Source organism: Colobus angolensis, unplaced genomic scaffold, assembly GCF_000951035.1.
Source record: "Colobus angolensis palliatus isolate OR3802 unplaced genomic scaffold, Cang.pa_1.0 Scaffold328, whole genome shotgun sequence".
NCBI classification, from domain to species: Eukaryota; Metazoa; Chordata; class Mammalia; order Primates; family Cercopithecidae; genus Colobus; species Colobus angolensis.
Window position 1 is genome coordinate 3,119,424 of NW_012116577.1, and position 12,913 is coordinate 3,132,336.

At 37.4% G+C, this 12,913-nt stretch overlaps 1 protein-coding gene across 2 annotated transcripts in view; it reads right to left on the reverse strand.

Moving 5' to 3' along the window:
- Nucleotides 1-4,671: 4,671 nt before the first annotated feature.
- ABCG2 (ATP-binding cassette, sub-family G (WHITE), member 2 (Junior blood group)) overlaps nucleotides 4,672-12,913 on the reverse strand; it is a 60,029-nt gene continuing 51,787 nt past the window's right edge. For both annotated transcript variants that reach the window (XM_011951831.1, XM_011951830.1), the window contains exons 12-16: nucleotides 11,915-12,039; nucleotides 10,055-10,209; nucleotides 8,139-8,228; nucleotides 7,193-7,275; nucleotides 4,672-5,004 (exon numbers count right to left, since the gene is read on the reverse strand). In XM_011951831.1, the coding sequence (XP_011807221.1) occupies nucleotides 4,857-5,004; nucleotides 7,193-7,275; nucleotides 8,139-8,228; nucleotides 10,055-10,209; nucleotides 11,915-12,039 (601 nt within the window). In that variant the 3' untranslated portion in view covers nucleotides 4,672-4,856. The remainder of the gene's footprint in view (nucleotides 5,005-7,192; nucleotides 7,276-8,138; nucleotides 8,229-10,054; nucleotides 10,210-11,914; nucleotides 12,040-12,913) is intronic.

A 12,913-nucleotide genomic window follows, 5' to 3' on the forward strand; every position in this document is an offset into this window, starting at 1 on the left:
AGAAAGAAAAGAAAGAAATTTGAAGGTTTATAGTTTAGAAAATAAGAATTACTTTGATTTAGAGTATCATTATGTTCATATTGCTAAGTGGAGGGAAAAAAATAGTCTACAAGTCAACATGTAAGTTAACCATTTATTTAAAATATGTATACAAATAGGCTGCAAGCCAGATGGTAGCTATGTCTGGTGCGGTTCAAGGCCAGGATCTTTAGTCCACAGAAGATAAACACAAGCCTGTGAGGGTGGGGTGGGGACACTGCTATCTCCTGCATTGTCTGGGTGAAGGTTAGCTGGCGCAACTATTCAGGTTAGCTTGATACACAAATCCCTATGGATGTAGTAGATATTGTTGCATTGGTCTTAAATCCCAAATCTGTGTTTGTCAAGGAACCCTCTGACCTCAGTTTCACACCTGAGAGAATAATGTAACAAGATAATATCCACATTAACACTTTACTGTTTAAATGAGTGATTTGGTGCTCTGGGTTACAGATCTTTGGTCGGATGACTGGTGTGAATTCATTACTCAGAGAATAGCCACCCCTTTGGATGCACTAAAAACAAAAATTCCAGGCCGAGAGTGGTCTGACACCTGTAATCCCAGCACTTTGGGAGGCTGAGGCGGGTGGATCACTTGAGGCCAGGAGTTCAAGACCAGTCTGGCCAACGTGGTGTAACCCCGTCTTTACTAAAAATACAAAAATTAGCCAGGCGTGTTGGCACACACCTGTAGTCCCAGCTACTCAGGAGGCTGAGGCAGGGGAATCACCTGAACCCGGGTGGCAGAGATTGCGGTAAGTCAAGATCGCATCACTGCATTCCAGCCTGAGACAGAATGAGACTCCATCTCAAAAACAAACAATTCCTGAACATAAAAAAAAAAAAAACCACACGCTCTCCCACAAGCCCCGAGGCCAGAAGGCTCCATCTCAACTGATGTCAGCCTCTCTTACTCCTCTTACCATACTAACTGCCACCACACAGGACTGAGTGTAAAACTAATGCCAGATGCAGAAACCCACTTTTCGCTTTTTGTCAAAGCAGGGCAGAAAGGTGGGGGAGAGAATGAAGTATCAAGAAGCACTGTGTTTGTTCTATTAAGAAGAAAAAGGATATCAATATAATATCTTGAAATTTAAAATTACAACAAATTTCTTAGAACTTTGGTTTATCAGCATATTAACACAGTCTCACATGAAGCAGGAACAACAACTGTCTACAGCAGGGCATCTCTGCAAACAATGGCCTCTGGGCCAGATCCGGTGTTCACTGGCTGTGATGTACAGCCCTCCAGTTAAGTAGAGGTTTTACATTGCTGAAAATGGGTTTTAACTTTTTTATAAAGTTATGTTTTTTAAAAGAGGCAAATAGCAAAAATAAAGACCCCAAGAGACAAATTATCAGGCCCTTCTCAAAGTCTGTCAACCCCTGGTTTACAGGAATACTGAACTCCCCTCCGTCCTGCCTCCACCACCCAAAACAAAGTCTTTAAAAAAAAATACACAAGACCAACCAGAAACACAGATGGCAAGATGCCTTTTTAAACAAAAGACCACCCTCCCTTCCTTGATCTTAGCAACTTTAGTCTGAATCTGTATGACAGACAATTCAAATTTTTGTAATAAATCAAAATAAATAAATTATAGGGTTGCACTGAGAAATTTAGTGGACACTGAAAAAGTCAAATTGGCTGTTCTTCTTGAAGCTATTTGAAAAAAAAAAAACAATGTAAATATCCATGCATTCACAGAACTTTAAAGGTAGAAGAAACTCTCATTTTACAGATACATAAAGGAATTTGGGGAATGTAAGGTTCTATGAAAACAAAGAACATGAAATGAAAAAAAAGTATTAAGAATTACTTAGTCCTTTTGATATCCATGTGAGGTAGGGAGAGCAATAATCCCAGCATAAGCACATAAATTATCAAACCAGGACACTAAAAATAATTAAAGAGATGGATATAATTATATAACTTTGAAAACATGCATTTCTTGATAGCATATTTGCTTCATTATATTGATAGACCTAAAAGATAGATTTACTCAAATCTTATTTTAAAAATATCTTTCAGAATGCACCACAAGAAACTTGTTTGGATTATATTTTTGTGCATGTGCAAAAATATGGGCTGTAATAGAAAGTATTTTTTTTTTACTGTGAAAACCAATCAAAAAAGTTTTTAAAATACTGTGATGACTTGCAGGTGTTGTCAAGCCAATGACCTTTTATAATTCTACTGCTATATCCAAAACAAAAGTTCTTTAGACACAGTACAGTGAGGTATCATAAAACACTATATATTGCCACTAAAGAATGCAAAGCAATACAGATAGTATACATTTATTGTATAAACAGTACAAATAGCAACTTATATTCATTTAACTGAGGTTTATTTTATGTTAAACCACATTAATTTGTCTCCATTATAGATTAGTTCTGACATCCGGGGAAATAAAATCAAAAGAATATATATATATAAAAAACATAAAATGAGTACATAAAATTTACCATCTTAACCATTTTAAAATTAAGGAACGTTTTTTAAAGTGTGGTTTATTTTCTTATAATGTAGAAATTTACTTAAGGATATATATACCCATATATAATATGTAAGATATGAATTATATATAGGATATATATCCTATATAATATATATATCCTGATATATAGGATATAAAATAGAGAATATATATAATATACAAGGTATATATAATATATATGGATATCTATATCCTTAAATAAATTTCTATTTTATAAGAAAACAAAACATACTTTTTTAAAAGTTCCTTAATTTTAAAATGGTTAAGATGATAAATTTTATGTTATGTGGTTCTTACCACAGCAAAATTATATAAAAGCAATTTTAATATAAAAAGAGGATACGTAAAACAGGATATAATTAAATTCTCATTTATTTAAAAAGTAGTTGTTAATCATTTTGGCTGTTTTGTTTCTTCTGAAGTATATCTTGTGTAAAAAGTATAGATAGATATTTCTCTCTGTGTAATAAGGGAAGGGTATATACAGAGAACTGTAAGGCACAGGTATGTGAAAAGCAGGAATTATACCAAGAACAGGAAAAACTGATTATCTTCATGATTACATAACCAAGAAAAAAGATAATGTGTTCCAAGATGATGCCTTAATCAAGTGTCATCCAAAAAGAAAAAAGTTCAAAGATAAAAATATAATGCCATGTTCCCAAATTGATGTTGTGACAGAATGTCAGGGCACCCACTGACAAACTAAATGAATTCCAAGATGACCAGTCTCAGGGCATCTACACACCAGTGATGCCCCAGCTCACTTAATTCCTGTAAGTATTGAAAAGTATTTATTTTTAAAGAAGAGGGCTGCATGCATTGTGGTCTCCTGAATTGAATCCTAGAACGATGAAAGAATATTAGTGGAAAAGTGGTGAAATGTGAATATTGTGTGCAGTTTAATTAACAGTGATTGTACCAATGTTAATTTCTTAGCTTTGACAAATGCACCTTGCTATATAAAATGTTAACATTAAGGGAAGCTGGGCAAAGAGTAGACAGGAACTTTCCTCACTATCTTTGCAACTTTTCTGTCAATCCAAAATTATTTCCAAATTCTTTTAATTTATTAAAAAGTGGGGAGAGAATTAAGTATCAACCTATGCACACAGAAACATAACACTTGGCTGTAGCAATGTTCTCATAACAGCAACATAGGGGAATACAGTAAGTGTCATTTCAAAAATAACGCAGGGGTAAGAAAGGAAGCAGTGACTGGGAGAGTGGCTGAGTGGGCTTTTGTGTGCTACAATCTTCTATTTCCTGACCTGCACTGGTGGTTGCACATAATTCACTGAACTATATTTTTTGGTACAATACCCTTCAACTAAAAAAAAATTAAAATATTTCCCATTACTGATGAAGGTTAGAATGAAAAGGACATATAGAAATAAGGTATATAAGTAGGAAAGAAAACCTACGCAGGGACAGATGTAATAGTTATTAAATCCTAAGTAAAATTTCCAGAGCTGGAAAAGATCTTGGAAATTACCAAATCCAGGAGTGGTCAGATTCCTTTATGAAGGTAGATCTGGAGATACTTATGCACTGCGGATAGGCACAGGCCAGACTTTTGTATTTTAGCAAAGTTCCTCAGAAGATTCTGACACACACCTGGATTATAAACCACTGAATTACCCCAAGAAGGTTACGTGACCTTCCACAGCTAGAATGTTCCAGAAAAAGTGCAAGAATTCTATTAATGGACCTCTACTCTACCTACAGTTCAAAACCCTCAGCCAAGATTCCTGAGATATTATACCACTAGAGAGAAATATCAGTAAGTTCTATTAACTTTAATGTGCTTATCAAAAAGATTTTTCTATCACAGTGGCTTTTTTACCCTATAAGACAGACTCTTTTTTCCAACATATTTTCAATTTTACATTTCCAGTATAGCATTAATACATTTGTCATTTATTAAACAATGGCAAATCACAGCATCGTAAAGTATTAAGACTGAAAGGCTACTAACCTACCTATTCATTTTAAAGATGAGGAAACAAATGGCAGAGACAGGAGTTTCCAGAATTCAATTCTCCTTTTTTAGGTTAATAAGTTAGACTAGATTTCTTCCCCATGGTTACTGTCTGAGGAGATGAACTAATATGCGATACATGATATATTGGATTCTTTCATGTTTAATTCCATTTGTTGTGATTTCTAAAAATGTATCTCTTTAAAACAACTGCTGTTGTGCAACAGTGTGACAGCAAGGGTACAGAAAACAACAAAAAAACTTGATTGAATACTTCAATCAAGGTGCTTCGTTCTTATGTGAGGATAAATCATACTGAATAAAGGGGAAATTTAAGAATATTTTTTAAGAAATAACAATTTCAGGTAGGCAATTGTGAGGAAAATAACAATCATACACGCCAAAGCCACGTGATTCTTCCACAAGCCCCAGGGTGAGAGATCGATGCCCTGGTTTGTCAAATATTCTTCACCAGTACATCTGAAATTCAACAGAAAAAAGAATATAACTTCATTCCTAGCATCTGTCAAATGTTACTCAGTATATTCACTGTTCCTTAAGGGAGCCTAAAAGTCAACCAAGCCTTTAATGATTATCCCTTCAGATGTCATAGCTAACAGTCATTGTGTGCTTACAATTTTGCTAGACACTAACAAGCAACATGATCCTAACTTAGTTAATTCCTAAAACAATCCAATGTGATGGACATTGTACACACTTCAAAGATGAGGAGACTAAGGTTTAAGGAACTTGACCAGGTTTACAGAGTCATACTTTGAATTACGGACTTTTTAGCCTACTCAATTGTATTGGTTTCCAAATCTGTAACGTTGCTCTCTCCAAAGGGCAGAAACATTTATCAAGTAATAGTTCCCTTATGCCTGATAAAGAAAACATCCGCTTAAACAGATGACACCTATGACCCTTACTAAGATGATCAACGCTCTTACAGTACTCTTTACCCTTGCAAACAGCCATAAAAAACAACACAGGCTAAGAATTCCAAAACCAGGAAAAGAGGTGTGCATGGTTTTCCTGCAAAAGTCACATTCTGTCAGCTCTTACACCGAGACTGTGATGAGCATCACAGATAGTCAGGTACAAGACATTCCCAGCAGACTCAGCTATGAGGTTTAAGCCTTAAGTGGCAGCTAGAGTAGAGTAGGATGAACTCCTTGCCACAGGTTAGGAAAGCACCTGATACTAAACATACCTTGGACCGCCACAGTTACTGCCTGATACCATTTTTGTGCAACTCTTTGGAATTCAGCAATTCCAAAAACATACATAGACTCTCTTTTACTATAAGAACAGTTTCCTCTTGGCCTAACACAGTGACTCACGCCTGTAAGCCCAGCACTTTGGGAGGCCAAGACAAGTGGATCACGAGGTCAGGAGATTGAGACCATCCTTGCTAACACGGTGAAACCCCGTCTCTACTAAAAATACAAAAAATTAGCCGGGCGTGGTGGCGGGTGCCTATAGTCCCAGCTACTCGGAAGGCTGAGGCAGGAGAATGGCTTGAACCCCGGAGGCGGAGCTTGCAGTGAGCGGAGATCGTGCCACTGTACTACAGTCTTCGCGACTGAGCGAGACTCCATTTAAAAAAAAAAAAAAAGGAATAGCTTCCTCCTTTGCCTTCTGAGGATGAAGCCTCATCTTCCCTTACCATGAAGCCCATGGTGGCTCCTCCTTATCTGGTCCCACTTTTCCCATCCACTTCATCCTGACCACTCTGATCAAGCCAAAAGAGAGGGACAGAATAAAGAAAACCTCTCTGTATAGAGGATTTCCTGTGAATAATTGAAGAGTAATTTGTCTTGTTATTAAGAATTATTTATATTCTACTTGAACATTCAGGAGATTTAGGATCATATCAACATTCTCTTTTCTCTCATTAATTTATGTATCAAAATCAAACCATTAGCAATCATAGAAAAGGAACGTGTTACTAAATTCTTAAAACAATATTATCTAGTGTTATTAGAATCTATTTAACATTATGTGAAAATGTTTTTTTTCTCAACTTACTCAAGTGTTTCTTGTTTTTTTAGAGGATAAATTGATTGATAGGGAATACTTCAAGTTAATTTAAAACACCACCACATGATTATGCGGCCTTTGATTTCATGATGTCTTCCAAATGCATGAGGCAGTGGAAGTGCCAGGATCTTGGCAGAGAAATGTTCACTTTCTTTGTGCTATTGCTGCCTATTTCATTCTTACTACTGTCCATGGGTTGGGCTCAGAAATATCCGTGAGCTCGTGGACCCATAGATTTCATAGAATCCATACAGTTCAGTGACCATAAGCCCTTGATAAAATATCAAAACCCCTCACTTCAATCTCAAATGCTCTGAAAACCAAGAATTCAAACCCACAATCAAAATATCAAAAGGATCTTTTAAAAGGCCCAAAACAAACAATAAGAAACAAACATAAGAAACATTGCTGAACATTAAAGACAATTTTTACTGCAGCAGAATACTGAGGGGCTGTGTCGCATGTTCACGTGCATTCACGCACAACTCACTTTATGGATGAGAAAACGTTGGCTCGGAAAAGTTCAGTACCCCTGGAAGGACTCATACAGATCTAAGCCCAGTGGCCTTTCTACATCACACCATGGTAGTAACAAAACCCATTTTGACACTGAACACAAACTTACATTGCATAGTTACAAGTACTGTTTGCTGTTTCATTGAGTCCTGGGCAGAAGTTTTGTCCCAAAAATTCATTATGCTGCAAAGCCTATAACACAAGCGGGAGCAGGGCAAGGTAAACAGTTTTAAATTTCAAGAAGTTTCCAAAGAGTTATCACAATCATGCCCTCTGAGTTTAATCTTTATTGTTATTTCTGAAAACATATTCACAGTCTTTGTCTCACCAAACCAACTAATGTTATTTTCCCTGGCAATCAAGAAGCCTGGGGTTGGAATTTTGGCTTCCAATACAAAAGAAGTAAAGTATTTGGCCAAAGCGGGAGACCTCTGGCTATATTATACCATAGCTCCTTCCTCCTTCTCTCCCCAATTTTGTAACCCCATAAACATTCTAATTAAAATGATACAGTGGTGCTCAATGAGTATTGTTAATTTACAGTGACAATCTTTTGTTCTTGTTTGTTTTCATTAGAACCAGTTGTAATTTCTGGAAGTTAGAAGCTTGGTTATACTATATTAAGACACAGACAGTTTACTTTGGAGTTAATGAGCTTGCAAAAGTCAATATGACTATGCTTATTATATGGTCTTTGTTCTTCTAATTTTCCTTTCATTATAAACATATGTATTCTAGTCTCCCATCCTCTCATTTATTTCCTTATTGAACTGAAATGCAACAATATGTTTTTCATCAATTAGTCAATCTTTCTCCTTTACTAGGAGGTATCTCCCCACTCTTCAGCCCTTTAAAGGATGACTGAGGAAAATAGCAAATGACTCCCCGACCATGTGTTAACCAAGGCTAACAGGAAATTCTCATTCCTCGCTCCTAAAAGGTTTCTGGATGGGAGACTTTCACAGCTCATGGTCAGGGAAATGAGAATAGGAAGCTTGATTTCCATTGTTCCTAGCTTGGGAACGCAGTCACAACGACAGACAAGGAAGACTTACCGTAAATCCATATCGTGGGATGCTGAAGTACTGAAGCCATGACAGCCAAGATGCAATGGTTCTGAGATTGACCAACAGCCCCGAAAAAATCTACAAAAAGCAAATACTAAGAGTCAAGACTGCTTGAGTAATTTCATGCAGAATTCTAGAGAATACCCTCTTCAAGTCCCTACCACTGTAAGTATTTCTTTTAAAACCAACTCTTTCTTGAAGTTTTTTCCACTTACTCTAGACACTCACTAAACACTTCTCCTCTGCATGTGCACATCTCTATATAGCTGAAGTCATTTATGGTTTTAAAGGACAAAATATCTAATACATATTAGATATTCCATTTAATCGGAAGATCCTCAATTGTCAAGACTATGTACTCAACTTTATTTGTAACTGCACACAATGGAAGGTCAAGAAGCACTGACTATTATAATGACACAACCACTATGTGTGCTCACCAATACACCTGGCATTGGAAGAACCTATACCAGATCAATCCTGAGCATCACATGCCCACCACACTTCACATAAGATTTGTTATTTACAAAGGTTTGCAGTCTATATCTCTATGACTTTAGCAAGGATATGAGGTTCTGAATGCAGGCTTAACATAACCCAAAGTCTAGAACTGATACAGAGTATAATGTGGCAAGAGGCAGAGTATAAACAGGATCAGTGCTATCATTTAAAGCTGCCAAAAAGCAGTAGCACAATGGAGATGCCAGGAAGACCTGCTGAAGATTGACAAGAGAACTAATTGCCACCACAAGCATACCGGTATATACATAACAATAATGATGCTGCTGGTATGACTATATATATTCAGACTTGACCTGACCAAGTGCTTAGCATATAACGCAGCCATCTCTGAGTAAAATACAGTTTTATGACTAGTTTTTAATGTTCTGTGTAGAAATCCTTAAATAACAATAAATCAACCAAAACATTTGTATTTGCTGGATGACAGTATGGGAAATATAAACAAGCCTTATCACTTTCTCATTAATGTTTGCATTGGCAGTTTTCAAGTCCAGAAATGGAAGAATTAAACTCTGGCAAGAGTTTGTGCTAATTATTTTTATTTAAAGACATCTACTCCTACTCTAGCAGACACGACATGTTCCTGTCAAGTATGATGATGAAAGGGAAAAAATGTAACTGGTTTCGTTCAATTGTTGATTCCTCTAAGTGCAAAATTTAGGGGCATGTAAGATTAGAATTAAGTAACCATTAAAAAAAATAATAATAATAAGCAGAAACATATTGAATGTCAGGAACAAAACCCAGAAAGGAGGTACTTAGTAGTGTGTGAACTCTCCCAATTTTCCAATATTTTTAAAACACTCTTTTTCAAAATACAAGAGGGAGCCAAAATAGACCGCTCACACCATACTCTGTTCTGCTTCTTATGAGGCTTAACGTGTGTCTTGGAAAACAGTATTATAAATCCAACCAAACCATCTCTGCTGGTGGGTAAACAAGCTGTATGTGGGAACTTTTAAAACAGAAATTAAAAATGTAAAAAATAAAATTAGCTAGCAGTTCTCTAACACCAGCATGAAAGTCGGGCAAATAATCTTGTCATTCTCAAGAGAATCTGCTGATCAAATGTTTTCTGGTTTTTGAAATTCCAATTTATTAAGGTTTCATAATATGTCACCAAGAAACAGTTTTTAAAAGCTCATTAGCAACAATATTAACTAAAATTATTGGAACTACATTAGAACGTAGCAAAAAAGATTGGATAAGGGCAAAGAGGAAAGTTAGTATATTCTCTAACATAATCTATTTCAGTAGATGGCCTTGAAGCAGAGTCCCATTTACAGAATCCTCAAAACAGGTTTTACACGACAAGTGAATGTGCAGGAAGAAATGAAGGAAAAAAACAATTCCTTCTCAGAGGAAACACAGTTCAGACTCACCATCATAAACACAAAAGAGATGGTCATGAGAAGAGTTGCTATGGAAACCACACTCTGACCTGCTGCTATGGCCAGTGCCATGGAACTGGCCGAATAAGCCACCATCATAAGGGTAAACATCATAATGAAGAAGGCGTCTGCCGTTGGCTTCAATCCTTAGTCAGAAAGAGAAGAAGAAGTTAACCCAACTGCCTAGGTCACCATATGTTTGGGATTGCTTATTGTGCAAATTTAACACTAATATTTTAAGAAACTAGTATCAGAATGAAAAAAAGTCATCCACTCTCCAACCACCCTGGGTCTCCAATGTTGTTTCCGTCCATGTAAGTGCATGAAGTTCTCACAGAACTGCATAAGCACTGGTCCTTATAACACTTATGTGCCATTATGTATAATTAGAACAATTTCTGAATTCCTGAAGTACAACTAGCCAAAATTCAACTGCCTTCTCTTTTCACAGGAAACTCATCAATAGCACATTCATTTGCCCATACATCCCCACATTACTCATTGTGTGCTGTAACTGTGTGAGTGAAGGGACTGGCATGACCTCACAATGGTTGTAGTATCTGGGGGAGGAGCAGGGGGCCTCCATAACCCAAGCCTCCCTAGACAGATTACCACATCACTCTGGATTGAAATGGGACTAAATTAAGTTTCATAAACTGCTTTCTAAACTGTAGTGAGCTAATACTGTTGGTAATACAATCTGAAGATTTGAAACAGGCACAAGAACACCAATCAGGAGTCTGGAGATCTAGATCCTAACCCTGATTGTTTAGGACACACCTATTATTTGTCAAATGGAAGGTTTAAGCTCAATCAGTAGTTCTTATCTTGTAGTGTCAAAATAGATATTTCTGGGGGTTGTGTGTGTGTGTGTGTGCATGTATCAGTGAAATATATGGAAATCAGATGCAAGGAGCCTGGAGTGAAGCCTGAGCATAATGCACAAATGAATCTCCACATCTGTCAAACAAGTATTTTTTTTAAATTAGCAAGTCCCAAAAGTCACTGTCTTTCTCTCATTAAAGAAGCAGGGATGGGGAATATATATTAAATAAATACATATATATATATGTATATAGACATTTAATCATTCTATATATCTCTAAGAGATTAAGTATATTTAATCATTCTATATATCTCTAAGTGTGTGTGTGTGTGTGTGTATATATATATATATAGAGAGAGAGACAGAGAGAGAGAGAGAAAGAGAGAGAGAGAGAAAACATAGATAGGTTATAAATATCCCAGCTTCTCCAGCATAGTCTCAAAGTTTTATAAATTCTTTCCATGTTTGTGTATAACACAAGCATCTCTCAGTAAAGTATAGTTTTATAAGTGGTTTTACAAGTTCAGGCTGGGCATGTCAGCTCATTCCTGTAATGCCAGCACTTTGGGAGGTTGAGGTAGGAGGACTACTTGAGGCCAGGAGTGTAAGACCAGCCTGGGCAACACAGTGAGACCCTATCTTTACCAAAAACTCCATCTTTATGTGTGCCTGTAGTCCTAGCTACTTAGAGGCTGAGGTAGGAGGATCACTGGAGCCCAGGAGGTTGAGGCTGCTGTGAGATATGATCACCACCGCATTCCAGCCTGGGTGACAGAGCAAGACCGTGTCTCAAAAAAACAAAACAAAGCAAACAAACAAAAAAATTCAGTTGGGAAACAGTCTTGACAAAAATAGTTGACAGTGAACAACTATTTCAGAGAGTGCAAAATGGACAAGTGTTTCCTTTTCTCATGGTTTGGTTTATATAAAGTTTTGAGAATCAAAAACATGCTTGCAAGGCACAACTGACTTCACCCATAGGCAAGACTAAAGACATGTCCTTTTTTGTTTTGTTACTTACTTACCTAACATGAAGTACACTATACAGGTAAATATAATACTTGGTAACATCCTCATGGGTAATAAATCAGATAACAGTTTTCCAAAAAAATAAGATGACACTCTGTAGTATCCGCTGATATATTCATGTCTATAGAACAAAAATACATATCATACATCCCAGATTAGTTTAAGAAGCCACAGAGCAGGCTAGACTGCCTGTTACAGACCTCTGCTGACAGCAGGGGTGGAACAAGCCAGTTTCCCACATCATCAGAGCTAGACCCACTATGCATGCCCATGAACACCTTGGGTGCCAGCCTCCCTGGGACAGCATCCCATGAAGCTCTGTGCACAGCCCCTCTTCTCATGACACAATTCCCTCCTATTGCTCTTTCTAGCTCCTGAACACTCAGTCCAGGGGAACAGATTCCACATATCCTCCCTCTCTTCAAAGAATGCTTTTCCTTCTTCGACGCTGGCATTCCTTGAAGAACAGCACTTCAGTAGCTGATTTTGGTAGGAATAGAAGCTTTTCTTTTTCCCTATTTCTGATTAGGAAAGTGGCCTGTTATTCTCCAAGTCCCCCAGTGCAGCTTCAGATCACTAAGCTCTTCTTACCTCTTCTACTCTCAAGGTAAAAAAAGAAAAAGACCTTCCTTCTCTCTCTCTTTTTTTTTTTTTTTTGAGATGGAGTCTTGCTCTTTTGCCCAGGCTGGAGTGCAGTGGTGCAATCTCGGCTCACTGCAACCTCCGCCTTCTGGGTTCAAGCAATTCTCCTGCCTCGGCCTCCTGAGTAGCTGGGATTACAGGAGCAAGCCACTATGTCTGGCTAAATTTTGTATTTTTTTAGTGGAGACGGGGTTTCACCAAGCTGGCCAGGCTGGTCTCGAACGCCTGACCTTGTGATCCGCCTGCCTCAGCCTCCCAAAGTGCTGGGATTACAGGCGTGAACCACCGTGCCCAGCCTAAAAAGGCCTTCTTTCAATGATCATGTCTTCCAGCCATACATCCCTGTCAACTAT